General features: G+C 40.0%; 1 protein-coding gene across 2 annotated transcripts in view; it reads right to left on the reverse strand.

The window, feature by feature from the left end:
• sema6a (sema domain, transmembrane domain (TM), and cytoplasmic domain, (semaphorin) 6A) overlaps positions 1–18,977 on the reverse strand; it is a 102,399-nt gene that overhangs the window by 43,131 nt on the left and 40,291 nt on the right. For both annotated transcript variants that reach the window (XM_072387653.1, XM_072387652.1), the window contains exons 2-6: positions 14,980–15,130; positions 14,061–14,178; positions 2,144–2,204; positions 919–981; positions 226–327 (exon numbers count right to left, since the gene is read on the reverse strand). In XM_072387653.1, coding sequence (XP_072243754.1) covers positions 226–327; positions 919–981; positions 2,144–2,204; positions 14,061–14,178; positions 14,980–15,079 — 444 coding nt within the window. In that variant the 5' untranslated portion in view covers positions 15,080–15,130. The remainder of the gene's footprint in view (positions 1–225; positions 328–918; positions 982–2,143; positions 2,205–14,060; positions 14,179–14,979; positions 15,131–18,977) is intronic.

Here is an 18,977-nt window from a genome sequence, read left to right on the forward strand (position 1 = left end):
AGGCCTGCTGGGTTGTGAAAGTCATCCATCTACATCCAGAGTTCACCTTTTTCTAAACTCTCACATAGCTGACATAAAAAAAAAAAATCTCATAGTGTTTGTGTGCCACAAAGGAAGAGAGACAGAGGAGACAAGATCTTTAAGGCAGAGTGCGTGAGCAGTATGCATGTCAAATGTCAGTTAGGTAAAAATTATACAAACGTGGAGATTTATGTGATTTCCTACCTTGTAGGTTCGACAAGAGGGGTTGAAAGCATTTGTTCCGCAAACAAACAGGGTGTCATCATTTTGCTGCAGGAGGACTTTGATGAAATTATGACACTCATCCTTCACGGAGTGCAGGACAGAAAAGGGAAGAAAGACAAAGAGAAGAGGCCATCACAACATTTTTGTCAATATACTTTTACACTAATAGCCCCATGTGGCTTGTAGAACCAGATGCTTTTTCTCATCTTTCCTCTGAAGCAAAGCATGTAGTGCAAGTAAGAGGCATGTGTAACAAACACTGAGCATATGATCTCGATATGCAGTATTTCCTAAAGGCATTTCCTTTAATATAGTGGCTTTTTTAAACAATAAAAAAAAGGTTCATTGTAAAATGCAGAGAAAATAAAATTATATAGCTAATACATTTCACAAGAATGTTCACTGTAAATCAAGAGAGCAACAGCTTATATAAACTACAAGCAGTGTATTATTGCCCCATCAGGGTTATATGTCTGTTGTGTAGGTGTGTATGAAAGAGACAGAATAACAAAGAAGCAATGATGCAGACTGCCAGTGATTAAATCTGTTGTCTGCATTGTAAAATGTGTGACTGACTTGGGAAGTATTTTGTAAAGCGTAAGGTGATATTTGCTCTATAAATTAATGTAGTGCGTAAGCTCAGAGTGCAGCTGTTGTGTAAGTTATCTCTACCTTATGCTTCCCTTTCATTCTGCATGTGTCCACATCTGCCTGTCTGGACTTCCATGTCATTTTCTGAGGGAAGAAAAAGATGAAGGTAAGAGAGTAAGAGACAGAGTAAACAAGTTGAATATTAAGGTAAAAGGAAAAAGCAGACCATTCTATCCAGCTCAATAACTCATGTATTTAGTGATCAATAATCATCATCTTAGATTTCCCATCACTTATTCCCCTCTTAAGTCACCTGCTCTGAGATGAGCTTTGCACTAAATGCTGAGTGAAGATAAGTTTTCCTCCTTGAAAATCTAATTCTCTGCCAGCAAGGAGGAAATACGATACTGACCCCAGAGCAGAGCAGAGCAGAGTCTGTCCAAGGACAGATCCCAACCCATCTCCCACACACTTATCAATCACTGCCAAGCCACAAACATGCACACAGATTAACACACACGCACATACACAAACCACTATGGTCCCTTCCCTGTGTGGCCTGAGGGTCAGCACTGACCCACAGGTTCAGACCGCTGTGTACCCGTTGCTGTTGTACAACTTGTTTGGGCCTCAGCTACTGATTAAAGACCCTCAGTCATCAATCAATCAGTGAGTCTCCCACCAGCCTTTCATCTGCAGCCTGCCCTCATTAAGAACCACTCACCAGGCTTTGACATTGAAGTGGATGAGGTGAAGGGAGGGCGGGTGGTTGTATACACGAGAAAGGCCTTGTTTGAATGCTGTTTTCATGCATTATGTTAAGGGAAAGTGATGCCAGAGAGGAGTCGTTGGAATGAAATGTGATTGTTACAGCCTAGGGCTTCTGAAAATGTTAGATTTGTTTTCATACACAAATCATTTTCCTCTTCACATACATCTTACCTTTATCTGTTTTTCTGTTTTGTCCATTTGTCCATTTTCTTTTCCCTCCTTATCCCTATGTTTCCATCCCCTTTCTACTTCCTGCCTCTGTCTCTAAGCTTCTTTTACACACCCTTTAGACCTTTCACTGTCCCACTGATGAGCGTGGATGACGCAGACACTTTGATCACTGATTGATTGGATAATCTTCTTAACGGGGTCACCATGGCAAGCGCGACAGGCTTGCACCATTGAGCAGGTAGTTGAGTAAGAGTGCTGACAGACACATGCACACACAAACACTGAGCAAAATTATTAGGGCTGCCCTGTCAATCACAGCAAGCTGAGAACAACATTTCCACAAAGAACCCGACATCTTACTCACCTTACTGAAAAAGATCTCATCACTGTTGGCTGTGTCTGTATCCACCGTGTATATGTGATCCCTGCCAGTGATGGAGGGAGCGAGGAAGAGAAAGACAGAAAACAGAGAGATGAGAAGATAAGAGGTCAGACAGCAACAGACAGTCAAAAATTCAACAAACAATAAACCAGTTTCTTTTCGTCCTTCTCTGTTTTCCGCCTGCAGGCAGCAAACAACATAAGAAAATGGGGCTTTGTATAAACTTTGTTCAAACCTCCAAAAATGACAATAAACAAAAGGAGGCCAGAGCTATTTGCACTGTCAGACAGAAACAGTCAACAAAGGTTTAGAGCGCCGTGGCGCAGGCCAGGGGACAAAAGCCTCTTTGTCCCAGAGAATGGTCTTGATGGGGGGTGAGGGAGGAGGGAAGGTTGAGACGGGAGGTGCCAAGACACTCAGAGCTGTTCAGGTCAATTAAGTCCAATGTTTGAGCCACAGGAAATCTATACTAACACTCATTATTGCTCAGACAAGAATACTTATGTGTGCTGGCCTGTAAAATATACAGGCTACCCCTGTATTACACAGTCCAGGCATAAAAGGTAGAAGAAAGACATATGGAAGACATAAAACTCAAAAGGGTTAACTATGTCTCAGACAGACGGACCGGCTGGTTGACCAGGCACCTACTAACCATGGAGAGTTATGGTGCATATGTGGAGATGTAGGGTGGAAGGTGTTGAAGGTGGTGTCAATAGAAATAGCTAAATTAAAGAGGAAGAGAAGCAAAGGTGACCATGCCAAACGATGTAACGGCTTTAATTTGGTGGAGATTAGCTGCTGAGTGTGTTTTTAATCAAAGTGTGCAACAGTGGCATCGTCAGACTTGCAGCTTAATTACGTTCCAGCTCCCAAACCTGCGCTCAGGCAGTCAGCATGCCTTGCTCTCTCATTAACTAAATCTAATAAAGTCTTTGGAGAAACAGGCACCTTGAAATGAATCCACTTATATCGCTTTCCTGGGGGCCACCACCGTCTCCTCAAGGATAAAACCCAGTCTACTGTACATTATCAGCCACAGCATTCAAATTGAATAATTAATCTCATGGAGAAGTTTAAATTAAGAAAACAGTTCTGCTTTCTTGGTGGGAGAGGACAGATTTCCAGTGAGGTTTGGAAGAAATGTCACCACTCCTCTTTCTACATTATGGCTGTGCTGAAATATATATACATATTCATTAATATTATTATTATTATTATTATTATTTAGACATGAGATACATTACATCCTGAGTGCTTTCTTCCATGTTTGCTTGTTTTAGATTTAGATTTCACACATTTCAGGCCATGACTGTAAGCTATATTTTTCACTGAGGCTACTTTTACACTACTCTATGCAATTAATCTGGACTGAATTTCCTGGCTTTTGAATGACTGTGTTCCAATTCCAATGCCTCAGTTACAAAGCAATAAACATTGGTCAGATTCACTGTGAATGTGTCAATTTGGTGGCCATCAAAAATAAAAACAAAGCCACATAATAACACAAAATATGTAAGAAGATTCCTGTAAATGAAGATTAAAAAATGATGGATAATATAACTATAATGTGCTGAGAGATCTCCTACAGTTCAGCAAGTTAATCATGGAAAGTCGTTAATATATTCATTTAAAGAATTCAAACTTTATACTTAAAAAGACATAACTAAATCAAAAGCTATTAAATCAAGGGATTACTTGGCAGGTTTAGTGTAATCCCTTGGGTTATTTCACTGCCTGCCATTTTAAAACAGCTCATGAGTAATCTGTAATTGACTGCTCCATAATTTTCAACAGTAACCTTCCATGCTGGTCGCCTCTCTCATACTGGTGCTGACAGCGTTCTCGAGGGCCAAGGCCTTCCAGTCGTAGGGTTTTTGGTTCCAGCAGAGATTAGAGGGAGCCAAGCGATGAGGCGTCCCTCAAACATCCTGACTGAAGATGGAGGAGGACAATGGAGGGGCTGTCTCTGTGTCAACACCAGCTCTCAAAGCACACACATGTGCAAGGTCTGCACTCCTGTTGTTTTACTCCAGTGAGATTACACAGACTCACACATGCACTCTTTCACCTCCTGAACGCTGCACCTGAACTCATATTATGACATGTTCACTTCCCCCTGCCCTATGAGTTACATCTGTGTAACTTCATAGCACAATCAGAGTTTTCAGGGACTATATTGACATCAGTGTGTGCTGTAGACCTCAGACTAAAAATTAGTTCATCTGAAAAGCTTTTGAGTCACAGTAATTAAAATTGTTATTGGATAAGTTATTGGATAATGACAACAAATAGTACTTCCATCAGTGATTAAGCTAGACATTATTCTCTCTGTTCTCTTGATTTACCCTGATAAAAGACAGCAACAAAGATCATCATCACAATTTCTCACTCCATCGTGAGAAGTCTTTTTTTGTCCAACACACATTTTTTAAAAGAGAAGCAGCAGATTCTCACATATAAGACGCAACAACCAAAGAATGTTTTGGATTATTGCCTAAAAAAAAATGTTTCAAATTGGAAATAAGCAATGAAAACTATCACCTGGTCTTCGAGAAACTGCCTTTTCTGAAAAACCTCAAGGATGAAACATAAAAATAGAGTTTATTTTCAAACTGTGGCAAACTAAATAGAAAGTAGTAGCTACTACTTTATGGTAAGGTATCAATCTAAGACCCTTTGGTTTGTTTAAGAAAATGTCAAACAGGACGTTAAGCACAGTATACAATGAGATTTATAATCATTTCTCTGTGTCTGCATGGTTCTTCAAAGAGCAGGCATTTAACATAGCTTTTTCTTTGATTTGATTTGAATTTTGTTTAAACCTATGTAAATATTTTAACTGAATGAGTTGTCACTATTGAAAAAAAAACAGCATTTTACTGACCCAGTGTCTTCAAAATGAGTATGATTTCAATGCAGTGCCTGAATGCAGTGCACAGTCAAAAGCTGCAGTCCTGTTCGGGCAAAAGAATTTGGAAAACCCTAGGCGTAACTTTTATTTTGTCACCGTTTGTTTTGATTTGTGACTGTCACAGCCTGGTCTGTTGCGCCAAAACATAAAAAGAGGGACTAAAACCATAAAGCTTTAGAAGTCGTGTCTTCAAAAATAACTCATCAAAGTTAAATGTTTAGGCAAAGCCACAACATGTATCCCTTATCGACACTTTCACAGATGAAGCCAATGCATCACACAAAGTTTCTTGTGCTGCCACCACTAGGCCATTAAGGATGTAGAGGGGCGTAACATTGATTGATGTTCAAAAAAAATCTTCAACTCATTACACTCTTCAGCTTCAGTCTCCTCTTTGGAGTGATTAGATTCAGAGGTCTGGACTGAGCAAGATTTACAGACAACTACCATTACTTTGAAGAGGAAAATTAAGAAACCCTAATGAATCCCATCTAAGTTCTGGAGTTTGGTAGGGAGTATAATCTTTATATGATTTCTCAAGGGGAATAGTGGCTGTTAAGTCATAATGGGTTTGAGAGATAATCACTTCCCCAGAAAAAGTAAGACACATCATTTAGGTAGGCCATACCACAATAACTCTTCCCTATTTCATACAGAAAACAGGCATCCACCTATTCATGAGTTAAGAGTCACCTCTCTCCCTCTTCAACCCCCTGGGAAGATGCAGCTTGCATTTTTAAATCAATGCCACACACATTGCACAAAATGACTGTTCAAAATTTCCCTCAACTTCTTTAAGGTAATAGTGTAACACCATCTGATACCTGGTAATCACATCAGAAACAGAAACCATCTCAAATGCTGTTCGGCCACTATCTAGCAACAAACTGCATATTTCTAAGGTGTAACTCTAAAGTCTTTTGTTCTTCATCAGCGGCTGCCATCTAGGTAAAGCCACACCAGTGCCAATTCTTGTTTTACACCTTTGTCTATCCCAAATTAGTTTAGCATCTTTGTGGTTTGGTACTTTTGACTGGGTCAGTTCAAGTGCCTTTGTCTCTTGTTGAATCCTATGATAAATACGATCCTCCATTCCTCAAACGTGTAACGCCAAACTTCTCAAGACACAGCACCCACAACAACTGATCCCTCAATTTTTCTTCTCTGGTAACAGTCCTCCACTTCAATGTGTCTTTTACGATGACAGCACACAAATAAATGGTTCATTCTAAGATATTCACAATGTAACAACTTTTAGTCGAAAAATATTTTCAACACTAACTTTAAGTCACGTGAGGGAGATAATCACATTTTCAGAGAATGTAAGTCATGTCATATAAGTAGGTCAAACTACTATACCAGCACCTTCTTCTTTCAGCAAAGCCTCAAATCTCTGCCTTTGCTTCCTCCTTGGTAGGTACAACCTGCATTTTAAAATCTGTGTCTAACACCTCACCCAAAATCAACTGTGTTCAAATCAGTCTGAATTCATCCAACGTGTTCAGGCCTTTTCATGGACACAGTTTCATCAAATCAAAACCAGCTGTTGATCGCTGACATGGTGCGGTTACATAAAACATGAGGTTATAGAGGTTCCAGTGCTGATGATGAAATACGACACACAGTGGGATTCTGAAGAAAAGGAAGTAACAGTAAGCCTTTGACACTGGGTGAGTGCAGAACATCGGGTGTCAATGTGAATAACTTGGCGTGGGCTTCGCATTTCCCAAAATTCTGTGACAAATATGAGTGAGTAGGATGGAAGGTATGCAAATATTCTGTCAGGCACAAATATGGAGGCATTGTAAGAGGATGGGTACCCACTGGGAGAAAGGAGCTGAGGGATCAAGTCAAGACAGTAGAACAACTGAGTGTGGGCAAGAGTGTGAGACTGAGTACAGCAGAGTGACATAGAGGGTCTCCATCAAACATGTAGCCATGAGTGACCATGAGAACACAGGGTCTTTGTGTGGAAGAATGTCGTTTTCATAACAGTGGGTTTCTTCTAGGGTGACTGCCGGCGAGCTTAGTCCATCTGTTGGGTCTTTGTCAAACTATCTCGCACTCCAGCAGGAGAAAAGAGGAGAATGTGATTAGCATGCATCTCGCACCTTAGGCCACCACCCTGCTTTCTACAAACTAAATGCTTGCACATCCACCCTCCTCTCTGCCTCCCACCCTTTCTCCCTCATCACCCTCTTCACCCATATTCCCCTCTCTTCATAACTGGATCATGGGTGGTGGAGGAAGGCCCATTGTACATTGTTTTTGGCTTTCACTGGTTCAAATCCTCTTCACCAAAGTGGATGGGGGGGGGGGGGGGGGGGGTGCCAGCAGGCACCTTTGGGCTGTGAAGGGAGTTGTTGAAGTTCTGAAAGAGCTGAGGGCATCGAGAGGCCCTCGGTGATGTGGTGGCATGAAATGCGACAAGCCAGGGTTCACCCACCCCCAAGCTGAGGCAGGTTGTTCTTTTTGAAGGTTGAAGTTCTCATTATGGGCTTCCACATTCTCCACACTTTTCTCTTTTGTGCTTGTGTGTTATTGTGTGTGGCTGTTTTAGTAGGGTGAGGGGCATTTTTTTGAACATGCAATTAAGCAGGCAGGGAAAAAAATGACAGCATGAAAGATGTGATTCTCTTTACATGTAGTCTCAGAGTACACGCCATTTTTGCACAAGAGACAACTGAGTCGTAGTTTTCTCTATGTATCTTTTTATCAATTCACTTGTTTACTAATGAATTATCTGTGCACACCAACAATATGGTAACATCTGCCACAGATGATGACATATTGCATTAAATGCTTGGGATCTATATTTTGAAATATTTCTGTCCAAAGTCAAATCCAACTTGTATCAAACCTAATGTGATATGATGAGAATTACTAGGCATGAATATCACGATTTGTGAGCCATGACTTTAGCTGTTTAAAACTGTGTTACAAAATGCACACCTAGAGATTTTAATTCATTCTAACCATTGCCGTTTTTATTTGTAGTGACTAACTAACAATTTGTGGGTTAGAGTTCTATAGAAAAGAAAAGAATTGTGAGAAAATAGAAACCATAAAAGTTGTATGAATAACTGTATGGAACAAATCTGATAACATGACAGCATGGGGTCACACCTCTTCTCCATTTTTTACGTCACCATGATTACGAGTCCCACAGTGGCGACTACACCAACAGAGAACATTCGATTATAGCCATATTATATCTACCTAAGACTTTGATGGAATTTCAGTGAAGTTTGTCCGACTACTCGGCTTTCACTGGTTCAAATCCTCTTCACCAAAGTGGATGGGGGAGGGGGTTAAATATGACAGTAGTCGGACAAACTGTTTAAATATGATTCCAGGAGGACCTAATCAAGCATTAATGTATCACTAGCCAGGAGTAAAAACAAAAAAAATCAAAAGAGACCATTTAAAAAAATTGTATGAAGAGAAAAAGTGAGAAAAGCCTCTAACACCCCAGATGATCCTCAATAACTGACTACAGTGGCCGCAACCACATGTAAGTTAATTGCCTGCTGCACTAACATTGTGACATCAACCACCGCAATCAGAGTCTGTATAGGTTTTGTTCAGTAAGCTGTTAGAAGAAAGAATTATGTTTTGAATGAAATTCTGTTACAACTTTTTATGTCAGGTGATGATGAGAATGATAACTAGAACGGCAAGCTTTGTTTCAGAGTCCGGACATTGCTGGATGCCGTTGATGCTGCGAGAAGAGGGAGAGGACGCAACCGTGTAATCCCAGTCATTAGTGGGCTTTAACAGGATTTGGTGGAGTGACAATAATGGAAACTCTTGTGGCCTCCACTGCGAGACCCAAAGAGACCCAACAGGGAGGAACAGCATCCACAGAGGCACGACGATTCCAGTGGACTCAGCTGAAAGAAGGTAATCTGGATTTTTGAGTGTAAGTGTGTGTCTCTGTGTGACTGCAAATGGCAACCACAAATTTTGGTCCTTCAGCTCTCACTCTCACACTGATCACTCCATCTCTGTTTCTTTCCCACACACACACATTCACATTCTCTCTCTGATTCCCATGCTTCCCAGCTTCATAGAGGGGTGTAAACAGAGTGTGGTTGGTGTTACCATGGTAAAGGCTGACTGCAGCCCAAGAATGGCGACTATGCCCTGCATGTGGCGAGACATAGGACATGCATGCCAGGCAGCATTTACTGTAACACAGTCACATATACTCACATGCACAAGCATGTATGGACTATCTGTCCTGTCATGTCCTAAAAATATGTGCAAACCCTAAAAGAAAATTCCACTGTGTCACTTTTCCAAAGTTTTAGCCTTCATTCATTTTGGTATCTGTCATCATTAATGATTAATGAGCCCATGGAAACTAGCTAGTTTGCTGAAACAGACACCTAAATGAGCACCTGTATTACAGCAGCTGACCTTAAACAGAAAACAAAAGCAAAAGGTAAGATTATTGTTACCTAAACCACCCACCAAAACACCTACTGCAATTTACAGACAATTTTCAACTTGAGTAATCACAATACTCTTGTTGTGTATACACAATTTTTTTGCTGAGCAGTGATAGATAATCACTAATGTTGTGTGAGTGCTCACCTACGCATTAATGTCCAAATTACTTGTAGTAGTTTAGATAATGTGGCTACTTCGTTAGCTTAACAACAGCCTATGAAACTCTCCTCACATCTTATCAGTTTTAAAACTGATTAAACAAAATTAGAAAAAATAACATTCAAGCTTAGAAACAGTTTCATCTAAACATCTAAAATAGCTGTTTCAGTAAGGAATATGTGATAAAAACTGAGCTCCACACTCTTAAGGGTTACAAAGATAAAATGAAAAAATTAATTCTAACAAAGGTAGAGGTTCAAGAACACACATTTAACAGAATTTAACATTCCAGAAGAAAACAAAGTATTCAATATTGAGATTCAGGTTTGAAAATGTGTCTGACTTAAACGTAGCAACTGGCTTCAGTCAATTTATTGAAAAAGAGCGCACACACTTTGGAGCCGTGTCTTTGTGATGTTGTACACACTCTACACTATATTCATGCCTACACTCTGACCCACACACACACTATTTTTCAGCAGAAATGAAAAAGATAAATCTCCTTTTGCGCTGTGATAAATTTCCTCTGAATGCTGTACATAGTGTACCCTGCCCATGAAATACGGACCTTTGGGATAGGAATCCTACCACTTCCATCTATCACCAAACAGTTTATTGCTTTTATTAAACGTGCTACACAACTAATACACATGACAACAGACACACATAAAACACTGAGGTTACACATGATGAAGTTTTTATGTTTATTACCTCAACTTAATATACATCAAGTCTCAGTTTATCTTAGATAATGTATGACTGATGGATGCAATCACAACAGTTTCAAACAACAGCTCAGTGCCAAGCTGGGTCTCATGTTTATCACTCATTTCCCTTTCAGACACACACTGCTTTCCATTAAAATTCATGTTTCAGCTTCATGTCTGAGTATCCCAACTGCACTCTCTCTAGAACCTGGTAACATATGTGTATCATTGTTAACACAGCAAAAGTCTGAAACACATGCAGTTACATCAGTGACAGACACAAGTAGAGGTGGCTCCAAAGTCAGCAAGTGATCTGTGTTTTAGTGGAATGCTACAGATTGTGTCGTTAGGTAAATGGTTTTCCCTGTCATTAAAAGGTGTAATGACTCAGAACTTTTCCACAGCAACCGAACCAAAAAAAAAAATAGCTTCTTTTAATGTTCTCCATCCAAGACCCTGAACTCAGGTGAAGGGAAAACTGATGTTTTTCTAGAGTCGACAATAACAGTAATACAATCTTTGCAAACTGCCAAAAAGTGTCTGTTTTTAAATCAACTGTTGATGAAACATGTATCTAACTTGGAGAACTATCCAATTTCACATGAATGGCACCCACTGGTGTTAAGTATGTCTAAATGAAGATTTGAGTAACATTAATGTAGAAGCGAGCTTGTCTAAATGACGATCAATAAGGTCGATAAGCCATTAATGTTGCCTATATTTCTTGTGACTTTACTAACACATCTTGTTATAACTTGCTATACTCTATAACTGTATTGTTCTCCATTAAGACAATATTTCTTGGCAGAAATTCTGCTTCTTGCTTATTAAAACTGAACAAACAAGAGTGTTTTGAAAAAACTGAATATGAAAAGCATGTGGTCTGATATCTTATCAAGCTGTAGTGTCCCTCTGGATAAAACACTTGATGGAAGTTAAGCCATGGAATATGATTCAGAATATTAAAGAACTAAACGAGCCATGAACTGAATTCATAATCAACATTCAACATATACGAGTTTAAGAAGGCTAATGACATTTTGCAAATATTTCAAAAACCATTTGACCTCATCGGCAGAGGCCATTGTATTCATTACTTGTCCACATACACTGGCTGAAATAGGACTGTCAGACTTAACTGAAAAAATACATTTCATTCAAGACTGAATTCTCAGAATAAATTATCAATCAGTGCATCTGTTGCTGCATTTCTCTCCTGCCAAAGACTCAACTCAATCCCTCTATGGATTAAGACACTTTTGTCTATTTACCATTTTATCAGTTGCTATGTTTGTATGTATGGCACAGCTTACAGCCTTAAAATCTGTTTTTTTTTTTCTCTTTTTAAATTTTTTTGCCAAAGCTGAAACAAGAGCCAATGGGACTTTAACACACTGAGCAGTCATTGAAAAAGCAGGCTGAAACAGGGCTGGGTTTTGGACTGTGTTCACAGAGGCCATCTGCAAGCTGCTGCACACCAAGAACTGAGGCAAACCAGTCTAGAGGCATGATGGCAAAGCTGTGTGATACTGGCCCCAGAATAAACAAGCCATTTAACTGGACAACCTTCATAAAAGCAACTATTGATGTTGCTCAGTTTCTTTCTGCTGCATTGTGCGTTGTTTCGTAGCTTGATTCCTGCTGCCTGTTGGCTCACTTTCACATTGATTTCTGAAGTGGTAATTGTCTCTGCTGTTTTCCTTACACTGTCATTTAACTTTTTCATGTCTTTATCGATATCCTGTTAGAGCCAATGGATGTTTGTGCCGCAACTGTCATTTGTATGTCCATGCTATCGACTCTAACTTTCCCTTCTGTGTCCGGATCAATTCCAGTCATCCGACTCTGTCTAATCTGAGGCAGCCATTCTACTAATTCAGAGGTCACATACCATGACCATGTGTCAGAATTCCTGTCTGCCACAAACAAGTACGAAAGTTTGGTAACAGCACACTTTCACACACTAACACATGCAAGAGTCAATGGAGACGAGATTCCTGGCTGAAGTTCCTCCACCCATATTCACCATCCCCAACGTATGGCCATATGCACACATGTGGCTACAGACGCCACTTTTAAATCCACATGACAACTGGTCAGCACACTAAACTAGGCAACACACACCCTCGTGCTCATATTCACATAGACACACCTTCTATAAACCCTCTGTGTCTCATTTCCTTCCTCGACCCCTCAGGCCCCAACGACCCCATGTTGAGCAGGTGGGCAACAGGCAGACCAAAGCCTCTGACATCCCAACACACACACACACACACTTATACAGGCTCTCTCTTTTTCTCTGTTTCTTCGCTCTTTCCACACACCTTTGCTTAATGACCACAGATATGTTAAAAAGCTCTGCCACTTAAACCAGCCCCCCCCCCCCTTCCTCTTAATTTGACATGCTTGAGAGGAAAACAAAGAAAGACCCCTATTGTGGCTTTCAACAGTCTCCAATCAAGCCTGCCACTCAATTATCCATAAATGGCAAAGAATGAGCACGTAAGGATCCATTTTCTTGAGACCTTTTCAGTGCTACTGTATTTTTACATTATGCTGCACTTTCAGACGTAAGTTGAAGGTAAACCCGCTGGCTGATGCTTTAAGTACTGTTTTACAAAGTGAGCAATCTGTAGTGCTTCTAAAATGCTTATGTCAAGAAAAAAGGCTAAATCAATATGATTATGGAAAAAACCATGGGTCATGTAATTGCCTGTGTAATTAAGCTCTATTCTCTCAAATGATTAGTCACATAAAGATGCAAAGGTGAAAACAGACAGACAGAGAGACAGAAAGCAATAAAGACAGGTGACAGATGGGGAAAAAATACCAATCAAAGCAAAAACTCAAGAAAAAATAAGCGTATCAGTTCTGTGTTACTGTTTATTGACACAGATTGTGCATTAAGACTGTTTGGATGGTGAACTGAGAACCTAAATTATAGTCTTTTTTTATGTAAAAAAAAAAACAATAAGGAAACTCTTTTATTTAATGTGAGCATGTGAGCTTTTATATCAGCTTGGATGTCCAAAAAAAAGGAGGACAGAAATCTTGAGGGACATCACACAGAGTAAATGGGGTTTCGGCAGACAGCGAGCTCAAAATAGAAAACAAGGAGGTAATGAAAGAAATAGTCCACACAGCAAGGCTTCAACATTCCTCTCTGATTGGTCCCAACTGATTCCCAAAATTTAAAAGAAGAGCACCTCAGGGCTCAAAAGTTCAGTCTGAGGGCCCCACACACCAAGAAATGAAGGGGTAGGAATGGTCCGAAAAAAGGTAGAAAAGCTGCTTTGTTGCTTCAGCTGTACCCTAGAGGATATCAGCGCTGTACTTTGAAAAAACAAAATCAAACAAAAGCTAAGCATATTTACATGAGGACCATTTCTGTATCTTACAGGGAACTGAGCTCTCCCTATGGGTGCAGAAATCAAACTTTCATCTCACTGTGGTCTGGTTCACAGTTCTCAGCCATAACTAAGTTAAAGCGGGCTGTCGTGTTCACAAAATAACTGCTATATTAGAAGGGATGATGAAGAAATTCAATAATCCGTATGAAACCACCTTTTTTCAGTTTGACTTTATTCCAGAATAAAATGCAATAAAACTGTTCTGTTTTGTTTCATGGCAGCAGTACTCAGATTAAACTGTGATTATCACTCACCTGGCAGCGATGTATAATGTCCTGTTCATGATCATGATGAGCTGGATGTCCAGTTTGTGCCGCTGCGTGTTGTTCCTTCCAGGTTTGTGGCCCACAAAAGCTGGATATTGTTTTGTGTCTGTAAGAAGGAAGCAAAAATGGACCCCTGCAGTAATAGTAAAGATGACTTCAGGATATTATGAATTTCAAAGCTTTTCTCAAGTTTGTCATGGGTTAAATGCCAACACATGTGTCCTAGCTAAATGAGGAGACACACCCAGTGGTTTGAGATTGTCCTGCAACAATAAATATGCTACACTGTACTATGCAAGCTTTCTATTGTTAGTGGCTCTAGATGAAAGCACTTGGTTTAAATAAACAGTCTGATAGAAGAACACAGGTCTGCACGAGCCTGGCTGGCTTGTATTTCAGCTCTCCAGGCCAGAACATACAGACAGAAGTACAGGACATAACAGAGGGTGAAACACAGAGAGAAACACAAGAAGCATTGACCATTTCTTTGTAGCTTTCCACAGTCTTTACACTATCACAAACAGCATTAGGAGCCCGAAAGAAAAATAGAAGATCATCCTTTGATGTAGGGTGGGCTCTGTTTCAAGTGCTGTCTAAAGTCCATAATTTTAGTGTGTGCAGAAGGGCTATCTTTGGATGGCCATTTGCACACCATAGCTTAAAAATGCATTCAGACTGGGGAAGGTGGGGGCTGAAGAGGAGGCAAGGGTTGAAAAGGAGGCAGAGGAGTAAAAGGACACGGCAAGTGAGACAAATACTGAGAAGGAAGATTGGCAAAGTAGGAGATGAAGAGACAATGGAAAGGGTGAAAGCAAAGTGACTACTTATAGGAAGAGAAGAGTCGCACAGGTGTAGTAATAAGGACCTGAAGAAAGGAAAGAAAATCAAGGAAAAAATATATACTTACAGTTGCCGTGTGAGATGCTAATAGGCTCACTGTCCTCGGGGAAACCTGCCCCGGCTATTTGCAGTAGCGTGAAGTAGAGTAACAAGGCCTCTGACCTCATGGTCGCACCAACACTGCTGCTGCTGGTCCTCTACAACAGATTTGGCTCAGTCTGTACAAAAAGAGACAGAAAAGGTAGATGTGGAGGAGATAGACAGGGAAAGAAAGTTTGTCAAACAGTGCTTACACCTGGCTATGTAATCAGTTGCTTTCCTTCTTTGGTTTCTGCATTCTTTGTGTTAGACAAAGAAATGCAGAACCCAGGGGTCAGGAAGGCCAAACATTTTCAAGTCCACTTGAATTAGTGGTTTGTGCATTTTGTTTGGCCCTTTCAGTCTGTCAGAGATATATTTGCGTGCATTTTCGATGACTCAAGTAAGCCACAGTGCAAGCGAAACAGAATTAATTGGATTAGGGTGGTAATATGCGTCATAGATCGATGTCAGACAGGGAATGATGCTTCTCTGTCCCTCTGCCTCCCTGTGGGTGACAGGGTCTTATTGAAGCAGGAGTGCTCGCGGAGAAAATAGGATTGCAGGTACCTTATTTCCCACCTGCCAGACTTTAACAAGGGTAGCAATCTCATGTTCGAACTGAGATGACAGCCATCAGTTAAAACTGCTCATGGAATAAAGGATGATATAATTTTACCGTAGAGTGGTTTTTGAATCTGTAACACTCAATATTATCACTTGAAATCCTGTGTTTTTCTTTTTTCCATCTCTATTATTTCTCTCATTGTGCCTGGTCTTTGTTTTGAATGACAGAATACCGTGTTTGTTTTGTGATGATTCCTTCTCTTATATAGAATTATTGGGAGCAATGCTACGAGTTAAGAGGAAAAAAAATATGCCTGTGTGAACCTACATACAGATGCTGAGTTTTTACTGCTGCAAGCCTCAGTTCATTTCAAACCATATACTGTCTCTCAGTCTTTTACTTACGGCCTACATTGTGCTTCAAAGTTTCAGCCAAATAGAAGATCAACAGTCTGAAAGATATTTCAAAGATGGGAAAAAATGTACTTCATTATCTCTGTTTAATTTGCAAATGAGGTATTATTTCACTATATGTAGAAATGTGCATTCACTTATACAACAAAAATCCGAACACTGTGAAATCTAGATTAAAAATCATTTTGTTGCTAGCTGACATACAGAATCAGAGGGTCCTATCAAGAGTTACTGACGGTAAAATCAGAGAAAGGAAGAAAAATCCTCCTTGCAATCCAAAAATCTCAAAATTGCAGTGCCTTTGCCTGTAATATTCTACCAGCCTGCAAAATCCATAGACTCTGCAATCTAATTTTCTAATGGTACCGTACTTGTTGAAGCAAGCTTTATAGAAAATGACCTACATTCTGTTGATGTAATGTTTTCATAGCACAAACCAAGGCAACTAAGCTTTTCTTACTGCAGTTTGTGGCAACCAATTACACCCATAAATCATCTAAGACAATTATTGCGTCTGTAATCTAATCAACAGTAAAGCATTTAATTTGCATGAAGCTCCTTCTATTTTTTCAGATGAAGCTGCAGGAATGAGATGCAGCAGGGTAGACAGAGCAGGAGATGCTTCAGGGATGAAGAATTGAATAAAAAAGCCGATTTCATTTGCTCCAGTCTGATAAAAGTTGTTTATCCCACGCTGTATTTTTTCACTCACTATTGTATATCCAAGGGGAGAAGAAACAGAAGAGAGGAAGGAGGAGGAGGGGTTACTTTCTCTTTTCTATGTTCATGTCCCTCTTGTCCCCCCTCTCTCTTTCTCTCTCCATGCTCCTGTGAATCTCATTCAGGAGAGGAATGAAAACACTATTCACTGGTAGATTCATTTTAACACTGAGGAGAATACCAATACTAAAGCCTGGATACGACCTTGATCTCAAAAGCTTCTCCCTTCCCCTCCCTCCTTTCGCACTCCTTTTGGCCCACTCCTTTTTTCCATGCACAGTTTTTTTTTTATCGACCACATTGTACTGTATGTTTTATGATGAGAAAAATACAAAAATTGATCCTTTCCCCCTCCCCACACAGCAACAGTCCACTCAGCTGCACTCAGGATACACATCTTAATGTTGTCCAATTTTTAAATAGAATTTGGATTTTTTTCCTATACAGTAGAGTAAATCTCTATGGAGGGCTAAAATGTGTGTCTTTTCTGAACCTTGACCTAGAAATCCTCTAGTAATTGACTGATTGATGAGCAGGAAGCAGCATAAGACAGAGAGGTTAGCCCTTAGGGAGAGAAAACAGTGAATGATGGATGGAGGCTGCACTGACCAACAAAACAAGATCTGGCTCTGTGCATTCTGATAAAATGGGATAAATCAGTAATTGTGATCTTAGACAGGACTTGATTATGCCAGAATCATACAAAATTACAATTCAGTAATTGCGTCCTCCATATAGATATAGATGCTGCTTGTTGAAATTATTATTGTGAAATTAATCACACTGAAAATAATTTTTCTTGTAATCAAAAGTGACTGAAGGCGAGGCAGATCCTTAATTTATATCAGTGGGTTTTAATTGGATGCTGACAACCGTCAAAGTTAAACCTCGAAGCCTACCAGTGGCTCTTTCATTACCAGCTGCAACATGTGCATAGGAAGGGAAGAGAAGGGACCAAGACATAGTCTGTCTTTACCGAATTACACTCATTGCGTGGAAGAGCAAATTGCCTACTTGTGTTTAAGTGTGTTAAACTCTGATCTTAAATGCTACTTTTTTACAACACTGTTTAGACACTCACGCATACTCAGAACATCAAGCTTCAGAAATCAAGGCAATAAGTTGTGCCCACACTTCAGTAATGCCACATAGCACAGGTAGAAGAGTGTGGATTTTCCCTCCTGTAAGAGCAGTCCCTGGAAATAACCAAAAAGAAGACAAGGTGGAACAGCGGATCCGTGTGAACTCTTATTCAGGCTTTTGATTGATTGAATAACATTTTGAGAACTATTTAGTTGCTATTTTTTTACACCTCCTGCACATTCTCAGTGATTAAGCAGCAGTGTGTGAACACTTGCATATTTGTATGAAGTAGAAAAAGAAAAGATGGGACTTAATCAAGCTTGATGCTGGCAGGGGGCACCAGCAAATAAAAAAAACACAAGGACCCCCTAGAATCCCTCTACATATCACACCCTCTTATGAATGCCTGCACGCACTCATTCACCTTCTACACACAACGCTCGGAGCATAAAACTTGAAAAAACATGATTTCAAACTATAAACAACATTAAGACAACCTAAAGTAGACAAACAATCACAAACACATAGGACAGGCACACATGGAGCCACCCATGGGGGCAGCTGAGCCAAGCTGCATTTACTTTAACAATAAACACATTAGCCACCCTAATGATGTTATTGCTGCTCTTGCATCAGCACGTTAGCTATGGGTGCTTAGAGCTTAAACATGCACACAAAATCACACATTTATTATCACAAAAAGGTCAGTTGCATAGGCTTCAGGTGAGCAAGAGGACGGAGATGTTAGCCTACATTCAGTTTAACTTAAAGTTAAATGCACAAACACACAGATGAAGTTTGGTGCTCATAAATAGAAACATGTCTACACACACACACACACACACACATAAAAACACACATTCACACGATTAGTTAATCCTGTGAAGGTCCCAGCTGTTCATCTTTTGAGACCCACTCTGTGCCAGACTAAATGTGCAATGGAGTGAAACACTGCTGTTTGATTACATCTGAGTAGACCTGTTGATGATTGACTGCTGCTTCTGAATGAGGTTAGAAGCTGGTTTCCCAAGAAAAATTACTTTTATTTTAGATAAAAGTATCATATGTTTACAATCTAATGATGGTAGCCTTCTGGTGGCCCTCTGAAGGGAATGGTGTGATGCTGCATTAAGGGAGAGGTTTCTTTCAGGATAGATTGGTCAACAAAAACTACTATTAAGGTAACCAAGACAACAAAGGTTG

This window comes from Leuresthes tenuis, unplaced genomic scaffold (assembly GCF_036924035.1).
Source record: "Leuresthes tenuis unplaced genomic scaffold, fLeuTen1.0.hap1 SCAF_6, whole genome shotgun sequence".
In the NCBI taxonomy this organism is placed as follows: domain Eukaryota; kingdom Metazoa; phylum Chordata; class Actinopteri; order Atheriniformes; family Atherinopsidae; genus Leuresthes; species Leuresthes tenuis.